Source organism: Gavialis gangeticus, unplaced genomic scaffold (genome assembly GCF_001723915.1).
Source record: "Gavialis gangeticus isolate Ggan-Ray unplaced genomic scaffold, GavGan_comp1, whole genome shotgun sequence".
Taxonomy (NCBI): domain Eukaryota; kingdom Metazoa; phylum Chordata; order Crocodylia; family Gavialidae; genus Gavialis; species Gavialis gangeticus.
This window is the reverse complement of record NW_017728992.1, coordinates 21,930,605-21,952,200: the sequence shown is the minus strand read 5'-3', so window position 1 is coordinate 21,952,200 and position 21,596 is coordinate 21,930,605. Positions and strand designations below refer to the sequence as shown.

Here is a 21,596-nt window from a genome sequence, read left to right as displayed (position 1 = left end):
ATTAAACCAAGTGTTTTTCTGTCATTTGTTCAGATATTAAGCTATATGTTGTTGCTAAGAGCCTAATTGAAGTCAAAGATTAATAAGGCCTTGTATGTAGTGAGGCCTACTAAATTTAGCAAAGCCTTGTAGGAGCAAAAGTAGGCCCTGTGGTGTTGTTAAAATTAACCTCATCAGAAGGCTTGTACTGCTCTTGGTCAGCCCTAAGGACAGTTTAAAGTAGGGAGAATCTAAATGGCTATAAGTTATCAGCATAGCTCAGAAGTTATAAATTGGCTAGCACATCTGGAAATTATTTAGAAGGAAGACGCAGCTCTGTAAAAGAAACTACTGATTTAGAATTAGCTGCTGACCTGGATCTGTGGGCTAGTGGATCTCGAGGACCCGAAGGACTGAATACCAGGGTCCTTCCCAGTACCCCTTGGACAGTGCTGATCAGGGATGCCTGACTTCGCTGAGCTTTGCAGAAGAGAAACTTGTCATACATCAGGCATCAGAGGGGACTGCCAATAAGTTGCCGACATGAATTATTATTGTCTGTCATTGTAGTATTATCATTTACGCATAGTTGTGTGTTTGTTAAGTCAATAAACTTTTCTTACTTTTCTACCCCGCAACCAAACTCTCAATCCCAAACCCTCTGCAGGCTGCTGGGACATACAATCTCTTCCAGATTTGTTTCACCCTCAATTTTGATCAGTACTCTCCATTCCCTTGTTCAGATTATGAATGGGTTAAACAACACAAGACTTGGAAGAGACCCCTCTGGAACCCAACTTGAACCACCCTGCCAGTTTGACATTGGTCCATTTACACTATCTATGCATAGTTATTGATCCTATTATGTGTCTACTGAATGTCAGTCCCATCTACCTCATATTTCTCCAGTTTATTATGAGAATGTTATACAGGTTTTCAACTAAATCAGTACTGAAGTCCAATACATTAAGTCCACTGCTCTGCCCTTATCCAAAGTAGTTACGTTTTCCAAGAAACTAAATGTTGGTTTAACAATAATTCTCCACACTGACTGCTAGTAATATCTTTGTTACTCCCAACACTAACAAATTTATTATTTTTAACTTAGTCATTTAACTTCCCAGGTATTGAACTCAGGCTGACTAGCTTAATTTCCAAGGATTCCTCTCTAGCTCAAGATGAGCACAAAAATAGACACTCTGGTCCTCTGTCATTTCACTCATTGATCCACAGTTTGCAAGTACTGCCAGTCCTCTAGGATTTTTTAGCACTCTGACAGTGAAGACCACCAGACCCCAAAACTTAAAAATAAAATAGTCTGAAATTGACATGTTTTTTACTGAACTAGAGTCCCTGCCCCCTTTTTTACCTCTGTATTAAATTTTGGTAGTCATCTGATGGCAGTTCTCTTGTAAGAGAAAAGTAAAGTAGGCACCGGGAAGCTCCATCTTCCTTTCGTCTTCCATTAAAATTAGTCCTCCCACTGCAGCAGATCCACAGGCCTCCCTAGCCTCTTTTTCTCTCAATGAAAATCTACCCTTTAGAAGTCCAGTGTACCATTTTTTTCTCCTTAAAATACTTAATTCTTATCATGATTACTTCCCTCCAAACTTTCTGATTATCATCATGTCTGCAATCAGTTTATCCTTTTGAGAGACCAAAACTCCCTTATCTAGCATGGTACAAAATTCACCTCAAAGATTTACTCTCCAGCCAGGGGGTGATAGAAAACCGCTCTTTTTCTCTTCCTAGCCACAGAGCTGGGCAATGAGGTAGCCTGCTAATGCACTACCACAGATAGACCAGCAGTGACAGTGTGTATCCAAAGCCTAACTGAGGCAGTCCCCTCTCATCTCATGCAAACAATCTTCTTATTTGCTTGCTCATAAAGAAACAGATAAGGCTACATCAGTTATCCAAACCAAGTATAGCTGTATCAGACAGAGCTCCACTTCTAGGGTATATGGTGGTGCACTGCAGCAACCAAATGAAGTGGGATTTTTCATGCATGTCTGAACTACTTCAGGAAGAATTGCATGGAGGAGCAGTAGCAACCAATGTCCTCCCTGTCAAGCATCCCATTCAGTAAGCTCTCTAATGCTAAACACCTTGGGCCCAAACACTGCTTGCCACTCATCTCTCCATCTGAATATTGCACGTAGACAAGATGAACCCATGAGGTAAGCCAACTCATGGTTTCTTAAATGGTTAAGGTGTATCTTAAGGTAAAGGGCAGGGAAGGAATGGCATTGAAAGCCTGGGTAACCCTTCTTACAGCAATTAAGGTACTCCAAGAACTGCATGTTGCTAAAGCAGGTTCACTATGACATATCTGGGTATATTATGAGACCAAACCATTCAATATACAGCAATGTCACCTATATAAAATCCAAGCCTATATAAAGGTTTGAATTAAAGAACTCTGACAACCCTGTATCAACAATGGATGATGACTTTGATTGGTGTCCAAGTTCAGGACCTAAAAGGTTCCTAGCTAGCCATGGCTTTCATTAGCCTTACCATCATCTGATCACCCAGAGGTGCAAAACAGAGACATACATAGCCATCATAATCAGAGGAGGAAACTTATTTATATAACAAAGCAGGCAAACAAGTTGGTGCTTGAGTGTTGACTTTCCACCTGCCCTGCAGAAAGATTACAGGCTATTTTTAGTATTTTTATCTACATATCTAAATCAACACTCAGTGCCTATGTCATGAACAGTCTTTCATGTCTTCCCACACAACTTCTGTGGCTATTTTGGCCTCAATGGGCAAATATTGCACTGAATTGGGATTTAGGGTGTTGAGTGCCCTGTGCTAACAAAAACTAGCATAGAAATCATGAACAACTACTTGCAACACCTAGTATTTTTCAAGAAAATAATTTTCTTCCTAGTTTTCAAAGAAGATTCCCTCTTATGATATTGGAAGGTATTTTATCTTGTGCTATAGCCTAAGAAGTGAGACCCCTGACACTGCATGAAGGTTTGAGCATTTCCAAAGTAGGCTGAAGTTTCTGCCAACAGCACTGAGAACCAGTTACTGAAGTTCTTCAGAACTGTAACAAACCACCATATGCAGTAGTCAAAACAGCTGAATATCATGCACTAGATATGCCCCTTTATCACTTTTACTGGAACCTTTCTTAGGGGCCACATTTCTCATAAAAAGGAACAAAAAAAAACTGGTGTGCATGGTTTTCTTCTAGATTGCTTCAGACATGTTAGGGGAAAAGGGGTTAGAACTGGCAGTGACATTTCTTACTGGAATTCTTCATTCTGACAAAATGCCGCAAATTTGGAAAGGGGCAGGGGGAGGAAAAAAAACCCACCAAAAACAGTTATGGCCTGTAATGGAGCCTCACAGGCCTTAAAGGGGGGCTCCTCCAGCCCCAGTACCCCCACCACAGTCCTCTGGGCTTAAGTACAGGCTCCTGCTGTTAAGGCATCACAGCTAGGAGCTGCTCTCACTACCTTTCTGGATGACTCCCAGGAAACCTCTGCAGTCCGTTACAAACAAAAATGCAAACATATGGGCAGGGGTATTCCACACACCTGGCCTGTGTTGCTCTCGGGTGCAGGGTTTTCCTTCTCACTACTGCTTGTGTCCTTTTGGGCTCTCTGCCCTGTACTCCAAGCCTATCAATGCTGGTTTCTGGTCCCCAGCTGTAGCTCATCTGTCCTGTATTGAAGGGAGACACCTGGGCTGAGTTAACATCAAGTGACTCCTTTCCTGAGGTTAGAAACAGCCTGGGCTGTTCCAGCCCCGTCCTAGTGTTTTCAAATAGGACTTTTCCTTTCCACAGGTTCTATTTCTCAGTCGGAGTCTTAAGGGGGCCGGACCATCTCTGTGTTCTCCTGGGGCTTTCTGCAACAGGCTTTCCCTGCTGAGATAATTCTCCCCTCGACTTGAGAGTGCTCTGCAGGTAAGGGTTTAGTTCTTTTTAGGCTCCCAGGCCTGTCTAGGGGCTTCTTCTGTTTTCTGCCTCTGAGCAGACTCTGCAGTTGCCCTGTTTCAACCACTCCTGTGGCCTGCCCCTTTACTGTTGGGCCACTTGACTTCCAGATACTAATGGAAAAGGAGTGAGCATAGATTTCCCTCCTCCTACTCCCCCTACTCTTCTACAGAGTTCAAAGGGAAAAAAAGCCAAACTGTCTCCCAAGACATGAACATGTAATTTTAACCATCTGGAACTGAAAACACATTTGCATTTGCAAACATATCCATGTTACTTTAATTCAACTATTGACAGAAGTTACACCTATCCAAACCATGCTGTATTTTCTCACATACTGCACATACATTTTCCTCCAAAATCAGGCCCCCAAAATTGGGTTGCATGTAGTAATCAGAGAAGGTGATTTTCTGCCTCAGACAGAAGCACCCAGCTTTGATTTCTGCTCTACTGGGTAGCAGCTGTTGCATTATTATTCTGGAGACTGAGGGAGTCTACTGACTTTCTGCCTCATTGTTCTTCACTTCAGAGGTATTAACAACTCTCTCTCCTTTTAAAATGATCTTGCTGTTTCTAATGCTAAACGTTCTTAGGGCGATTTTGCTGTTTGCTAGATGCTCCTGGTCTCTCTCCTCCTATTTCACAGCTGTAATGGGGCTTTCTCGGGACTGGTCTGTCATTGGCCCACCCACCTGTTTCTGGGCCAACACCCCACCTCCTCTCCTGCCGTGCTTTGAGGATACATAATTATGGCGTTAATTAGGTGGGGGGCTGCCCATTCTTGCCCCAATGCCAGGAGACGCTATCTGCAGCTCCGTTCCTCCCCTCCACCACAGCCCAAGCCTCACAGATGGCATCCAGATGACACAATGCTTCTGGCCAACAGCCAGACTCGTTGTCAGGCCTCAGACACGCACACAATCATACTGCTCTCCTCTCACTAGGATCTCTCACACTCCACTCCCTCTCACAGGGTCTCTTTCACACATCAACAACTTGTACCACCTTGCTCCCTCTCATAGTGGGCCTCTTCAGCCATAGGCTTTATCTAGCTCGTACCTTGGGTGGCAGACGTACCATCTTTTGGGCCTCTCCCGCAACTCTCACCCAGGTAGTGGCCAGCCAATTACCCGACCAGGTCCAAGCTTGCCCTGGCCCTTCCTGGGGCAACTCTATACACTCACACACACATACTGGGCTCCCAACCCTCTGGTTTCCCCCTCACTTGGGCTCCTCATCTCTGCCCCCTCACTGGGGCCGCCCCCTCACTGAGGCTCCTCATCTTCACCTCCTTACTGGGGCCACAGGGCTTCCCTCCATGGTGGGGGCTCACGTGGTCGTAGCCATGCCTGGTCCCCTTGTACCTACAGTATTGTGGGGGCTAGGGGTTAAGGCATCTTGATCCTTTTTCCAGGGTGGTAACTGGCCTGGTATTTCCTGGGGGCTCCCACACCACTGGGAGCCCCACCAGGCCACCCATCCCCAGCAGGGTGAAGTTTTAGTTCATGCCCAGGACCAGAAGCATCCAAACCATCCCCTTAAGTTCCTGCCCTTACCTCCAGAATTGTTCCTGCTGCAGCTCAGCTAGGCAATATTTCTGCTTGGCTAGCAGCAACAGACTGCAGCCTTTATGTACTAGGTTCTCAGAATGGCTGCCACCATTAGGCACCTGCTGGATGCCTGACCCAGCCCTTAAAGTGCCAGGCAAGTGCCCCACCGCAACAGCCTTGGAAACTCTTTAGCTCTTTTCAAAATCATAGATTTACCTATGGAGACCACTCCAGCAGCAACTAAGGTTTCAGCTTTAGTTAAGCAGAAACTGGGAAGGTGAGTCGGCTGAAGACTGGGCTCTGTCCCTGTTCTTTGCAGCCATAACACTGGAAAAAAAAAATGTTCTTCTTCATTCTGCCTTTCAAAAAACAAGGTGTGTATTACATCCAGGGTACTAATGTACTTGTGGTCTCAAAAGATCATCTGAAATATGAAAAGGTTTATAAATTTAACACTAGGTTCAGTCTCTTCCAACTCAAGTTCTTTTAAGGACAGGTGAGTTCAAAATTGATACCCAATGAATTTATTCTAAGTAGAGAAGAACCAGATCAGAAAAATCACGCATTAAGTGACTAACCCAAAACAAAAGCCACGCATACTGCTATAAAATCTTTCAGTTTTGTCAAAATTTTGTCAAAGCACTTTGGAAAATTTAGAGCAAAGCACTTTCACTCAGAAGAGGGGGGAAAAAACCTGGCAGAGACAGGCAAGGTGAAACATGAAACAAGAAAGATGTTGTGACACTTAGAAGCAGATATTTGAGTAAGACTACTTCTATTAGACCAACTAAAAATAGTAGGAAAAATTCTTCTTTGCAAGTTTTCAGATACAAACACCCTTTGTCAGGCTGAGGAAGTCTCTGCAGTTGGTCTGTGCTCTTCCTTGATAGAACTGAATGGAAGCTAGAGGCCAGTATATAAGAGTGCTTGTCAGTGGAAATGCAAATTGAGACAGTCAATGGGTAAGAAACAGAACCTTGCTTACCTATGTCCTTAGACCAACACAGCTAGAATGTATGCCCCTGAGTAAGTTTACTTAATTTCTACCGTCTTATACGTAACAGTTTTTCTGCAAAAACACATTAAGTAACTAACATCTATTATGCACCTCTACTTTTTTTGGTTTGCATCAATGTCTAAAGCAGCTCTGATTAAAACAGCTCTTTTAAACTACATTGGAAGCTTATAGGGGACCACAAGGCCAAAAGCAGGCATATAAAAATACCACAAACCTATGGAGACTTCCTGGGAGACACAGAAGCTGCTTATTGGCATGACACTGCCTTTCTTTGGCTAGTATATCCTAATGGATCTTGCCAAGGAGATGGAAATGTAGCTAGTGCGTGTGAGTATTTGCATGCATGTATATATACACACACACGCACCGGACACCTCGCAGTGGACAAAACTCTAGCCTTGACTACTACATTGACTGCTTCAAAGAAAGAATGAACAATGAAATAATCAACACCTACCACCATAACAACCTCTCTCTACCAAAGAGAAAGGCCATAGAATCTCTAAGATCTAACCACCAAATAATAATAAAACTAGCAGATAAAGAAGGAGCCAGTCACCCTAAACCGTGAAGACTACATAAAGAAAACCAACAGACAACTCTCTGACACCACCTACTACAAAAGGTCCTATGCCCCTTTTCACCATGATACTCAAAAATACCATCAAAATCATTTCCATTAGAACTACAAGAAAAAACTACAGACCTTGATCCCCCTGCTACCCAACCCCAGGACTTTTTACATGCTCCCTAAAATCCACAAACAAGGGAACCCTGGCAGACCTATCATATCCAGCCATGGGACCCTAACTGAGGAAATATCAGGTTTCATCGAATCAATAATCCTAAAACCCAAAAAGCAAGTTTTGTCCAAGGCACTACAGACTTTCTCCGGAAACTTAAAAACATAGACCACCTGCCCAGTAACACCCTCCTAGCCACCATGAATGTTACCATCTTAGATAACAACATCCCACATCAGGATGGCATACAAGCCTGCCTTACATACCTATGAGAGCAAGATGACAACTCAAGAGTACAGACCCAAAGATATTACTGACCTTATACACTACATCCTCACACACAACAATTTCACTTTTAATAACCAACACTTCCTCCAGACCATGAGCACAACTATGGGCACCAACTTGGCCCCACAGTATGCCAACCTTTTTATAAGCCACCTGGAAGAAGAATTCCTCAAGAACTGCACCATCAAACCCTTGCTATACTTAAGATATACTGATGACATCTTCATCATTTGGACTGAAAACCTGCAATTTCTGATTGAGTTCCATCAGAAATTCAACAATCATCATCCTGCCATCTGACTATCTCCTGAACACTCCAGCACCAACATCTCCTTTTTAGACATGATGATCAGTATACAGAATGGTAAAATACAGACCACATTATAAAAGAAACCCACAGACCAATATACATATCTGCACAGAAACAGCAATCACCCTAAACTCACCAAGAAAGCTGTGATATACAGCTAAGCCCTCAGATACTACCGAATCTGCACTGAGGAGAACACCCAGGATTGCCACCTCACTAATCTTAAAAAGCCTTTCACCCAACAAGAGCACTCCTCCAGAGAGATAGATCACGTTTGAAAGAGCCACACAGATACCACATGAAGAATTGTTGCAGTACAAAAGAAAACCCCCCATGAATCGCACATGGCTGGCTATCACATATCACCCCTCCCTTGAACCCATACAGAAAATCCTCAAACATTTGCAACCCATACTAGGAGACCCTATTCTTATAGAGATTTTCCCAGAACCACCCATCCTAGCCTTCAAACAAGTACCGCACCTCACTAACCTCATCACCAGAAGCAAACTTCCTAAGGCCCAGAACACACTAAATAGATCCAGACCACACCATGACAAGAAATGCAAAACCTGCCAACACATCTACACCACCCCTAGAATTACTACACCCCACAGCAGAACCATCAGCATTCCTGGATCTTACAGTTGCACCTCCAGAAATCTAATACATCTCATCCATTGCGTCAAATGCCCTGATGGAAAATACGTAGGAGAGACCAACAATAACCACGCACTAAAATGAATGCATGCTGGAAATCTAGCAAAGAATACCCAATTACCTGTGGGGGCACATTTCTTGCAAGAAAACCACTCTCTCTCCAATCTCTCAGTTTTAATCCTCAAAGGAAACTTACAAACACCTCTCTGAGACAAGCCTATGAACTTCATTTCATCAACCTCCTGGGTACAAAAAAAATCATGGACTAAATATAGACATTGGATTTATGACACATTATTACCTGCCTGACATCTGACTCCTTAAGTACCTCTCCACTATTAAACTGTTATATTCATCCCCCTTTTCTCTCCCCCACACCCAACCTCTCTTTCACCCACTGACTCCTCAATTTACATTTTCACTGACTGCCTGTCTTGCATGCATACCAGCATGCCTCTGGCTTCTTTACTATTCATTCCATCCAGGAAGAGCACACGCCAACTGTAGAGGCTTCTGCAGCCTGATGAAGAGTTTTTAAACCCAAAAGCTTGCTAATTTTTTTTTCCAACTACTTGAATTGATCTAATAAAAGATATCAGATTCACCCAAAGAATCTTGTCTATCTACACACACACACACACAGTGGGCATATCTACAAGTGCGTTTTAATGCATATTAAAGCATCACAGAAACTGTGCTCTTTTGCTAATGCATATTAAAATAGGCTAATGCACATTTTTCTAGTACTTCATAACGAAGGTACGAGTTTTAATGCACATTACCTAAAGTGCATTAATGAATGTGTGGGCACACACAATATGTATTATTTTACGCTGCTACAATTAGCCACTTGGCGGCCATAGGCAGCCAAGTATGCTAAACCAGTAGGCCTGTGAGAAGTGGCCAGTATTCAATTCAGATTCTGCCAATCTGGGGGACAGCGATTCAGAACACTGTCCCAAATCGATTCAGCCGAATCAGATTCAAGAGATTCAGCAGTGACTCAGCAATAGACTATAATGGGGAATCACTAAAATACTTAACTTTGTGGGGTTTTTTGCAGAACTGGATGAAAACATGCTCTTAGATGGTAGCCCCTTCTGAGGGCATGAAGCCTGCTAAGTTTCAAGGAGACAGGAGCAGGGATTTCTGGGACACTGCACCTCAAACTGTTGAAAGCAAAACTTGTATCGTGTGTGCACGTTAACTGGGTTTCTGGTTGTAGTTGTATTGATCTAAGGAATAGGCAGGCAAGGTTTTTTGAGTAGATGTGATATCTTTTGTTAGACAAACTAAATAGTTGGAGATGTATATCTTGGAAAGCTTTCTATTTTTAAAAACCTTAGTCAGGCTGAGGAAGCATCTGCAGTTGGTGTGTGCGCTCTTCTTGGATGGAATGAATAATAAGGAAGCCAGAGGCTGGGCTGATATGCAAGAAAGCCAGTCAGCGAAGATGTCAGTTACCAGGGGGTGAGAGATGGGCTGGGGAGGGGCAGGAGGCAGGAAAGGGGTTGTAGCAGCCAGGTAAAAGTAGAGAGATACTTGGGGAGGCAGATGTCAGGCAGGTTACAGTGTGTCATAAATCCAGTATCTATATTGAGTCCATGAGTTTTTATATCCAGTAGATTTATGAAGTGAAGTCTGTCGGCTCATCTACAAAACCTGTTTTGTAAATTCAGACAAGCACCATACCTCACTAACCTCATCACCAGAAGCAAACTTCCTACAGCCCAAAGCACACTGAATGGATCCAGACCATGCCATGACAAGAAATGCAAAACCTGCCAACATATCTCCAGTACCCCCTGTGACAGCTGAAAATTATGTCTGTGTGATAAAGGTGCTTGCTGAAGGCTCTGTGAAGATTAGACCAAGTGTTTTTCTGTCATTTGTTCAGATATTAAGCTATACGTTGTTGCTAAGAGCCTAATGAAAGTGAAAGATGTAGTAAGGCCTTGTATGAAGTAAGGCCTAGTAAATTTAACAAAGCCTTGAAGTAGTAAGGCCCTGTGGCGTAGTAAAAATTAACCTTATCAAAAGAATGCAAGGCTTGTACTGCTATTGGTCAGCCTAAAGACATTTTGAAGTAGGAAGAATCTGGATGGCTGTAAGTTATCAGCATAGCTCAAAAGTTATAAATTGGCTGGAACATCCAGAAATCATTTAGAAGGAAGATGCAGCTCTGTAAAAGAAGCTCCTGATTTAAGATTAGCTGCTGGCCTGGATTTGGTGGGCCCGTGGATCTTGAGGAGCCCAAAGACTGAATACTAGGGTCCTTCCCAGTACCCCTCGGACAGTGCTGATCGGGGACACCTGTTTTCACTGAGCTTTGTGGAAAGAGAAACTTGTCGTATATCAGGCATCAGAGGGGACTGCCAATAAGTTGCCAACGCAAATTATTATGGTCTGTCCTTGTAGCCTTATAACTATGCGTAGTCAGGTTTATTGACTTAACAAAAACATTTCTCACCTTTCTACCCCCAACCACACTCTCAATCCCGAACCCTCAGCCCACAACAGAACTATCACCATTCCTGGATCTTACAGCGGCACCTCCAGAATTGTTATATATCTCATCCAGTGCACCAAATGCCTTGATGGAAAATATGCGGGACAAACCGAACAACAACTGCATACCAGAATGAATGCACACAGGACATCTATTAAAGACAAGAACACCCAATTACCAGTGGGGACACATTTTACACCAGGAAACCACTCTCTCTCCAATCACCCAGTCCTGATCCTCAAAGGGAATTTACAAAACTCCCTTTTGTAGACAAGCCTACAAAGTTCACTTCATAAATCTACTGGATATAAAAAAAATCATGGACACAACATAGACATTGGATTGATGATGCACTATAACTTTTCTGACATCTGACTCCCAAGGTACCTTAACACTTTTACCTGGCTGCTACATCCCCCTTCCCGCCACCCCATCTCTCACCCCCTGACATCTCACTTTACATCTTCACTTAATGCCTGTCTTACATGCATACCATTCCAGCCTCTGGCTTCTTTACTATTAATTCCATCCAGGAAGAGCACAGACCAACTGCAAAGTCTTCCTCATCCTGATTAAGGGTTTTTAAACCCGAAAGCTAGCCAAGGTATATTTCTCCAACTATTCAGTTGGTCTAATAAAAGATATTAGACTGACCCAAAGAACCTTGTCTGCCTTGTGTCAGTTACGGCAGAACAGGATGAATGCATCAGGGATGGTAGCTTGAAACAGGGGGTTGGTCAGATCTTGGCCTGCCCTCCTCTCCTTCTCCTGCCGCACCTTGATGGAAAACTGTTTCAGATGTTACCTAAGTGGGAGACTGCCCATTTAGGTCCCTGATGTCTAGGGGTGACATCCATTCTTCAGCTCCGTACCTCCCCTACACTGCAGCCCATGCCTCACAGATGGCATCGCAGGCAGCTACGCTCACCTGGACTCTCACAACTCCACTGCAACCAGTAAGCCTCAGGCCCCTCAAAGATCTTACAGGTCTGGGCTTATCCCAGCCAGGATTGTGTGTGCATGATGGCTAGAAGTTTTCAGGCAGCCCCTACCTGTCTTTCAACAGGGAAGTCCTTGGTCCTGGCATTTCCTGGGGCTGCCACCCCACCAGCAATCCCAGCAGGCCTCCCTACCCTAGCAGGATGCAGTTTTAGGTCATGCCCAGGACCTGGGACTTCCTCCGTCTCTGTAGCCCCAGCCCATACCTCCGAGTTCGTCCTGGCATGGGAGCTCACCACCGAGATGTTCTTCCACTGCTGGCTGGTAAAAAAAACTGTTGCCTCCAGCTCTGAGAGTGGGGCATTTAAATGGTTATCAAAGCAAATAAAAAAAGCAAATAGGTGCAGAGTGAAGAGGGTGGCACTCACTCCATCTGCAGGTGGAGCTTGGGGAATCCCAACAGTGAGAGGTTCACCTTGAGGAACACTATCTGCTCCACCAAACCAGGATCCAAGGAGGTGCAGTGGGGTGTCACAACATCCCCAGCAATGATGAACACTCTCTCACTCGGAACACTGGTCGGTGGACAGGACAGGTGTTCCCGGGCAACTGTACGCAGATCCTGCCACATCTGGCTGCAGGTTGCCCAATAGGCCAAGGGGTTGCAATCCAGCAGTTCCATGTCCTCGGTGAGATAGGTAGTCACCAAAGCCTCTACACTACCTGCCTGAGGCTGGGGTCTGGTGCCTCTGCATCCGACCGCTGGCCCACACTGGCAGTGGCTATTGTGTTGGGCTTTGGAGCAGGGGGGGACGACACGGACTTCTTTTTGGGCATGCTCCCCCTGGTGCCAGGCTGAAGCAGCAAGGGAGTGCTGCCTCCTGAGATGCAGCAGCATCGCTGTGGTGGTGAAGCATTTCACATACTTGCCGAGGCTGATTTGCCTTTGGCAGTACTGGCAGGTAGCATATCTGGGATTGTCTGCCGACTCAAAATGATCCCACAATGCACTACCCCCCCCCACTTCTGGATTGAGGGTGGGGATCCTGCCTTATCCCCCTCCTCAGCAGGCAGAGGCACAATATCAGGGGAAGCTGAGCCACCTGCCCCCACAACCTCCTCTGACATGCCATCCAGAAAGGACCTACCTGTAGGGGAACTCTGAGGGGTGTGGAGCACAAACTCAGATTCTCCCTCCTTCCCCAAAATTTACCTGGCTATGACACTGAGCTCCCTTGGTTCCAGATCCAGCTCCTCCTCTGGCACTGGTAGCCTCAGGCTGGGAACTGAAATTGGGATGGAGGAGACTATCATACTGGTGGCTATTTCTGGTGTTAATGGAGATGGTGCAGATGCAGGGACAGATGCTGCACCCACCTCCTTGCTCCCACTGGCAGCAGAATACTCACTGCTGCTAGGAAAGTGGATGTGTCTATGTTTCGGGGGAGGGCAGTAGAATGTAGCTCTCCTCCTATACTCTCTAGCCCCTTTCCCTGCTCTGCCAGAAGACCTGGCACCTGCCTTTCCAGCACGCTTCATATCATTTGCCGTGCGGGAAAGTGTGTGTGTGTGTGTGAGTGTGCGTGTGTGTGTGTGTGTGAGTGTGCGTGTGTGTGTGTGTGTGAGTGTGCGTGTGTGTGTGTGTGTGAGTGTGCGTGTGTGTGTGTGTGTGAGTGTGCGTGTGTGTGTGTGTGTGAGTGTGCGTGTGTGTGTGTGTGTGAGTGTGCGTGTGTGTGTGTGTGTGTGTGAGTGAGTGAGTGAGTGAGATATATCTTCTATCTGTAATATACTGGAAAGGTGCATCCAATCCTTTCCAAGAAGAAAGACTAGCAAGGGGCTGACTAGGAAGCCAGCCACCGCAGCCAGTACCTTTCACATGCTGTTGCTTCTAGACAGACAGCTCACAAAGGAAGAGAAAGGAGTCACATAGATCTTTATATGCTGTTTCTACATCCCTCCCCCAGAGCACTGTGATTGGAAGGGTACTGAGGGAAAGATCACAGTCACTGGCCAACTACATATGTCAATATGAGAACAGTCTTTCCCCTCCTCCTCCTCCCCCTCTCCCGCTTCTTAGTTTCTGTTTCCCCACACGACCACCTTTTCCAAATCACCGAACATTTTCCAAATCAATCCAGAGCTTTTAATGGGTCTCCCGATTTGATCTGGATTTGATGATTGGGCCACCGAATCAGGCTGAATCTTCTCTGATTTGAATTGGCAACTGATGCTTCACACACCCCTATAAACCAGTCTTGCGGCTGCTTCAACTTACAGTAGAGGCAAAACCCCACCTAGATCAATAAGAGGCACAGAGCCATCCTTACTCAGGTGTAAATAACGTAATACTTCAAGGAACAGTCTTTCAAATTTTCTTTAATAAAAGTAGTCACTGGGCCACCTGAGCATAGACAGACCACTGAGTAAAAGACATAACCCTTCAGGGTATAGTGGCAGAACAGCTTAACTCCAGAGACATGAGTTCAAGTCCTACTCTGGAACTGTGCCAAAGGCTGTCCCCAGTCAACCAAGCAGTAAATAGGTCACTCAGGCTGAGAAGTCCAAGGAAACCAAGACATTACGCCAGCCATGTCACTCCCTTGTGTCATACTGACTGCAAAAACTGATGTTCCTTAACCATGCTGATCCCGTGGGCTGGAGACTCAGGTAAGTCTAGCGCTTTCTTTAGGAAGGTGAAGAAAGGCCTCAAGCAGGTGCTATGATTTCTGACTGTCTGATTCCCCAGCCCAAATGTAAATGAATTCATAAACACCTAGGTTGACATGTAGCCCAAGTCCAAAGCAAAGCTCAAACACACAAATATTGACACTAGAGAGTGTAAAACCATTTTCTGAGCTTAACTTGTGTCCAGCTGATGCACAGAAGTTCATATACCAAATCCCTCCACAAGTTGAAAAATAGCTTATGCAGGTCTTGTTTAGGGTAGCATGAGGACATTAAGCAGCAAATCTTGCTTTTATTATTGCTTTCTGCCTTAGCCTCTAACTGTACACCAGGTAGAACTTTCAGTCCATCATGTGAAAGCTCAACCAGACATCAGCCCTTACCTAGGTATACAAGCTAGGTATGAAATTAGTCTCCTAAGGTCCTCTTGCCGTATTCTATCATGGTTACTGCGAGCTGGAAAGGTTAGAATGGGGCCTCCACGCTTGTCTCTGCCACCTGAAAGAAAAAAAGAACTGTTTTAAGTGCCAGGAGTGAACAACAGTGCATTAGTTCTGCCCTGATGAGTTTACCTTGGGACCCCCTTAAGAACGGATCTCATTCTGTAGCATACAAATGCACTTGCAGAATATGAAATGCAATTTCCAATGCAGTAAAAACAGGACAACACAACTATGGATTCCCTGGCCCGTTTTGAAATAGAAAACAACATCACCCGGGTGAGGATTGTCAACTTCACGCAACAACTTTATTTATACCATTATAGGCCAATGACACATTTGATCTACTGACCAACTGGGTATACCTGTCAGGTTTTCACTTCTGTTCAAAGATGATGAACCAAATGAATTAATTTTGTATTTCAATAACTTAAGTTGGTATCAGAAGCTAGCAGCTCCATTTAATAATTTAAATGAGCAATTTCACTGATTTTTTAATTAATTAATGTATGGGACATGGGGGGGGAGGAGATATGGTCCTAGTTTCTGAAGCAAAAACATATTCATCACAAAACTAAAGCCTAGACCAAACCCACAACTACAGTTTAATTTCTCCAGCTAGACAAAGCAGCAATACCTGCTTGAAGTAACATTGCTGCCTCTAAACATGCACCAGCCTTAAAATTAAGCATATACAAAGCTTAACACTTATTTTACATACTGTATATAACAGCTTCATTGCTTTAGCTCATAAAACACAGTGACTCACGGCTAAGATCAGCAACCTAACTGTTCTTTACATTTCTTAGGCTGCTGCTAACAAAACCAAGATTTGTAACCTTGGGGCTTGAGTCCAGAGTGGGCGCACATGTGCCTCCAGCACAAGTGTGCCCCCTGTACTCACCAGCAACAGCGGCGGCAGAGGCGGCGGATCCTCTGAAGCTAAGTGGGGCAGAGAAGCCAGCACAGCTGTAGAGGATCCAGAGGGGGAACCCCTCGGATCCCTCTTAACTGAGCCGGCAGAGAGCTGCGCACAAACAGAGGCGTGCCGGCATTCGCAGTAGACAGGTGTAAGGAGTAAGCCAGGAGGTAGTCTCCAGCAGGGGAGGGAGGAAGACTCGGAGCTCCATGGACACAAGAAGGATGTGGTGAGCTGCTGCTAGGGACCTTGCCCTGGTGGTGTCACCTGCCCTGGGCCCCTCTGATGCCTCCTCTCAGATGGAGCCCATAGTGGGGTCGGCAGCACCCAGCCACCCTGTCTGTGGGGGCTGCCTGGCAGGGGTCCTGCAGTTGGGGGCAGGAGAGGGGTCTGAGGCCTCCCTTGGTTGTCCCTCTTGTAACCGCCTACAGGCCCTGGAGGAGCAAGTGAGGGAGCTCCAGGCCAAGGTGAGCAGGCTGCAGGGGATCAGGGTTGCAGAGGACGAAATTGACGGTTATTTCCATTCTCTGCAGGGTCAGAAATCAACCGAAGCCCCCCCAAGTAGGATGCACTGCAGAGGTATGTCAGAACAAGGCCTGCCCAGGCTAGTGCAGCGTCAGCTCCCCAGGTAAAACTGGGGAACAGATACGAGGCCCTGGCAAGCCTTGGGGGAGGGGGCTGATGCAGATGCCTCTGGAGGAGACTGGGCCACTCCAGGCAATGCACAGACTGAGCAAGGACAGAATGCCAAGAAGAGGAGACACAGAGTCCTCGTCATTGGAGATTCCATCCTGAGGGGAACAGAGGGACCCATCTGTCACCCCAATCCCATAGCACATGAGGTCCGCTGCCTGCCTGGGGCCCAGATTCGGGATGTCACAGAGATGATCCCAAACCTCATCTAAACTTCTGACCAGTACCCCATAGTCCTGATACAGGTGGGAATGAATGATGTGACCAAGAGCAGTCCAGACTGCATCATGAAAGACTACAAAGCTCTGGGGGCCAAGCTCAAGGAGACGGGGGCACAGGTGGTATTCTCCTCTAGTCTCCTGGTGAGTAGACACGGACGGTGCCATGAGGCCTGCGTTGGTGAGGTCAACCTGCGGCTTCGGAGCTGGGCTTCGGGTTCTTTGACAATGACCCACATTTCCACACGGGGGCATGCTTGGGTGGGATTGGATTCATCTTTCTCCAAAAGGTAAACATATCTTTTCTTCCAGGTTGCCTAGCCTCATACGGTGGGCTTTAAACTAGTCTCGCTGAGGGACGGGGCCACAGAGGCATAGGACGACACTTCACCATCAAGCCAGGTGTCGAGCACAGGAAGTACCCAGGTAAGTGACAGGGGCCACAACAGGCTTAGGAACAAACACCCACAGGATCTCTTAAATGCCTCTACACTAACACTAGAAGTATGGGAAATAAGCAGGAGGAGCTCGCCCTCCTGCTAGCTATCATAAATCCAGACATAGTAGGGCTCACAGAAACCTGGTGGAATTCTACCCATGATTGGGCAGGGCAGTAAATATTAAGGGCTACAGGCTGTACAGATGAGACAGAGCAGGGAGAAAAAGAGGGGGTGTAGCGCACTACGTCAAGGAGCAATACACGTCCTCAGTGAGCAAGGTGGGGTCAGAAGAGGGGCTGACTGAGGTGCTCTGGGTAAGAATACAAGGGGGTCATGGGAAAAGGGACTTAATAGTGGGTGTCTGGTACAGACTGCCCAACCAGGAGGAAGAGCTGGACTGGGAATTTTTAGGACAGCTCACAAAGGCTGTCAAGTCAAGAGATGTGGTAGTTATGAGTGACCTGAACTACCCAAACATCTGCTGGGAAGAGCAGTCAGCTAGGTTTGACCACTCGTGTAGATTCCAAGCCGAGATACAGGACCTCCACCTAACTCGGGAGGTGCACAGTCCCACCAGAGGAAATGCCCTGCTGGACCTTGTCCTTGGTAGAGGCAATGACCTGGTGAGGGAATTGCAGGTTCTCGGCCACCTGGGCAATAGTAATCATCGCCTGCCGGAATTCACTATCCAGCGCAGGGTCTCAAGGGCTAGCAGTAAGGCAGAAGTCCTTGACTTCAGGAGGGCCGACTTCAGTGAGTTAAGAAGACTAGTACGAGAGGCATTGGGATCCTGAAGTTTTGGAGAGATGGGAGTCCAAGACAGGTGGTCGTTCCTCAAGGAGACAATCCTCCAAGCCCAAAGGGAGTCAATCCCAATGCATACCAAGGTGGGTAAGACTGCTAAAAAGCTCCCATGGCTCAGCAAGGGCATTCAGGAATGCCTGAGGGCTAAAAAAGAGGCATACATCCAATGGAAGCAAGGGACTATTACCAAAGAGGATCACACCTCCGTTGCTAGAGGCTGTAGGGCGGCTGTTAGGAAGGCCAAGGCTGAGATGGAACTGGGGCTGGTGACCAGGATTAAAGATAATAAAATGTCCTTTTTCAAATACATAGGTAGCAAGGCAGTGGCACTGGGTAACGTAGGGCCCCTGCGGGACACACTTGGCAATCTGGTGATTGCTGCAAATGAAAAAGCGAACCTCGTTAAATTCTTTCCCTCCATTTTTCTGAGCAGGGACCATGACATCTCCCCCACCGGGAGCATGGAAGGACTCAGGAGAGGCACTGCCAGGCCCAAGGTGAGGGATGACATAGTTGGGGAACTTCTGGAGGGGCTGGATGTGTTCAAAATCAGCAGGCCTGGATTCTCTTCATCCAAGGGTGCTGAGGGAATTGGCGGAGGTCATTGCAGGGCCCCTAGCACGGCTATACGAGCGCTCATGGAGCTCTGGCCAGGTGCCGGATGACTAGAAAAAAACCCACGTGGTCCCCATTTACAAGAAAGGAGGAGCCATCAGTCTTACCTCGGTCCTGGGGAACACCTTTGAGAAAATAATCAAGGAGCACATCTGCGAGGGACCAGCAGGGGAGATCGTGCTTAGGGGGAACCAACATGGTTTCATTAAGGGAATATTGTGTCAGACTAACCTTATTTCCTTTTATGATCAGGTCACAAAGTCCTTGGATGAAGGCATGGGGATGGACATCATCTTCCTGGACTTTAAGAAGGCCTTTGACACTGTCTCTCACCTCATTCTCATAAAAAAGCTAGGTAACTGCAGCACTGATGGCAGATGGGTGGCTAATTGGCTGGACCGTTCCACACAGAGAGTGGGGGGGACAGGTTGTTTTCAACCTGGAGGGATGTGGGCAGTGGAATTCCCCCGGGCTCGGTCCTCAGGTCCATACTGTTCAACGTCTTTATCAATGATTTGGATGAGGGGGTGGAAAGCACATTGGTCCAAGTTCACTGATGGCACCAAGATATGGGTCAACGTGGGCATGCCAGAAGGGAGGGACAGAATCCAGCTAGATCTGGACAGGTTACAGAGATGGGCAGATAAGAATAGGATGGATTCAACGTGGACAAGTGCAGGGTACTGCATCTAGGGAGAAGGAACCAGCATAACACTTGCAGGCTGGGGAATACCCTTCTCATCAGCACAGAGGCAGAAAAGGATCCTGGAGTCATTGTTGACTCCAGGTTGAACATGAGCCGCCAGTGCAAGGAAGCTATCAGTAAGGCTAACCACACCTTGTCATACATCCAAAGATGCATCACAAGCAGGTCCAGGGAGGTGATCCTCCCCCTCTATGCAGCATTGGTCAGGCCGCAGTTGGAGTACTGTGTTCAGTTTTGGGCGTCGCACTTCAAGAGAGATGTGGCTAGCACTGAGAAGGTCCAGAGGAGGGCCACTCACATAATCAGGGGACAGCAAGGCAGGCCATACGAGGAGAGACTAGAGCAGGGGCGGGCATTTATTTCGGGTGGAGGGCTGCTTACTGAGTTTTGGCAAGCCAGAGGGCCACATGAAAGGCAGCCGGGGGCAGATAAATATTAATTTTCTAAATTTTTTAGGGGCCCCACGGGCCGGATAGAATGGCCTGACGGGCTACATCTCGCCCGCAGGCTGCATTTTGCCCACCCCTGGACTAGAGGGCCTGAACCTATTCAGCCTCCACAAGAGAAGGCTGAGGGGAGATCTGGTGGCCATCTACAAATTCACCAGGGGGGGATCAGCCAGGAATAGGATGTGTTCTGTTCCCCCAGGCACCAGATAGGGTAACTAGGAATTGTTACACAAGTTGATAGGTTCAGGCTGGACATCAGGAGGCATTACTTAACACTAGGGGAAGTGGTGCTCGCTCCTGCCTTGGGGGTCTTTAAGAGGAAGCTGGATAGACACCTGACTGGGGTCATATGACCCCAGCACCTGTTCCTGCTGAAGGCAGGGGCTTGGATTTGATGATCTGTTTAGGTCCTTTCCAACCCTAGCGACTACGATACTATGAATACTCTTCCACTGAAATCTCAATGAAATTTACATAAATGTCTCTGAATTTGAGGATTCATTAGGTAATTATCCCTGTGTGGGGAAAAATAAAAGAAACATTAGGTTAAAACAAGAGTCCTCTGTTTACAACATGTAGGTGGGCTACTGTATTTCTGCTTCTGAGTTTACCCATTTTTTAAGTGGTTTTATCCTGTAAAGAAAATAAGCTAAATATCCTTGAAGGCTGGAATACAGTTTTGTACTGGGTATTTTTCTTAATACTTTTCCATTTATAGCCTTACATTTTGACACAGAAGCACACGAACAAGCTAAGTGACATATAATAATTCTCAACAGGCAATGTGCAGGCTACTTAAACAAACCCCCAAAACTACCTTGTAAATCAATGCTTTATTGCTTCCAGAATGCTTTCAGCAGCTTTTCACTAGTGTTTCACAGCGATATTTTAAAGGTATGAAGACCTCATTTAAATAAACCTAACAAATACAAATAAATAATTGCTTCCAGTGTAGCAGAAAGCCCCCTTTGTAAATTTCCCTTCTGGATATTGACAGAAGCCCCTTCTTGCCTGCACAACCCCCACCCCCATTTTGTGCATTTTCTTTTCCTCCTACGTATTGGCAGAGACCTAGCACACTCATTGCACGAGTATGGCAAGGCTCAGAGCAAGCCAGAAAGCCTAAGTGGCTTTCTGTAGGAGAAACTACATCTGCATATCAAGCTTAGTGTAACTAAAGAGAACAAAATAATTAAAACATCCACTTCAAAGACTGCAAATACATCCTGGTGGTAACCTAACTCACTCACTGGACCCAGTAGTCTTTATAGTTTCATAGTTTCTAGGGTCGGAAGGGACCTGAGCAGATCATCTAGTCCGACCCCCTGCCATGGAAGGAAAGAGTACTGGGGTCATACGACCCCAGCAAGGTGTTCATCTAACCTCCTCTTAAAAACCCCCAGGGTAGGAGCCTGTACCACCTCTCTTGGAAGTTGGTTCCTGACCCTAGCCGCCCTGACCATGAAATAGCGCCTCCTGATGTTTAACCTAAACCTACCCTCTGCCAGCTTGTGACCGTTATTCCTGGTCACTCCTGGCAGTGCTCGGGGGAACAGTGACTCCCCCAGTGCCTGCTGATCCCTCCTGACTAGTTTATAACAGGCCACAAGATCCCCCCTCAGCCTTCTCTTTTGGAGGCTGAACAGGTTCAGGTCCCGTAGCCTCTCCTCATA

The 21,596-nt window shown here is 46.3% G+C and overlaps 1 protein-coding gene across 4 annotated transcripts in view; it reads right to left on the bottom strand.

The window, feature by feature from the left end:
- Positions 1-21,596, bottom strand: part of TRIO (trio Rho guanine nucleotide exchange factor) — a 589,244-nt gene that overhangs the window by 328,596 nt on the left and 239,052 nt on the right. For all 4 annotated transcript variants that reach the window (XM_019521265.1, XM_019521285.1, XM_019521275.1 and 1 more), the window contains exon 3: positions 15,023-15,137. In XM_019521265.1, coding sequence (XP_019376810.1) covers positions 15,023-15,137 — 115 coding nt within the window. The remainder of the gene's footprint in view (positions 1-15,022; positions 15,138-21,596) is intronic.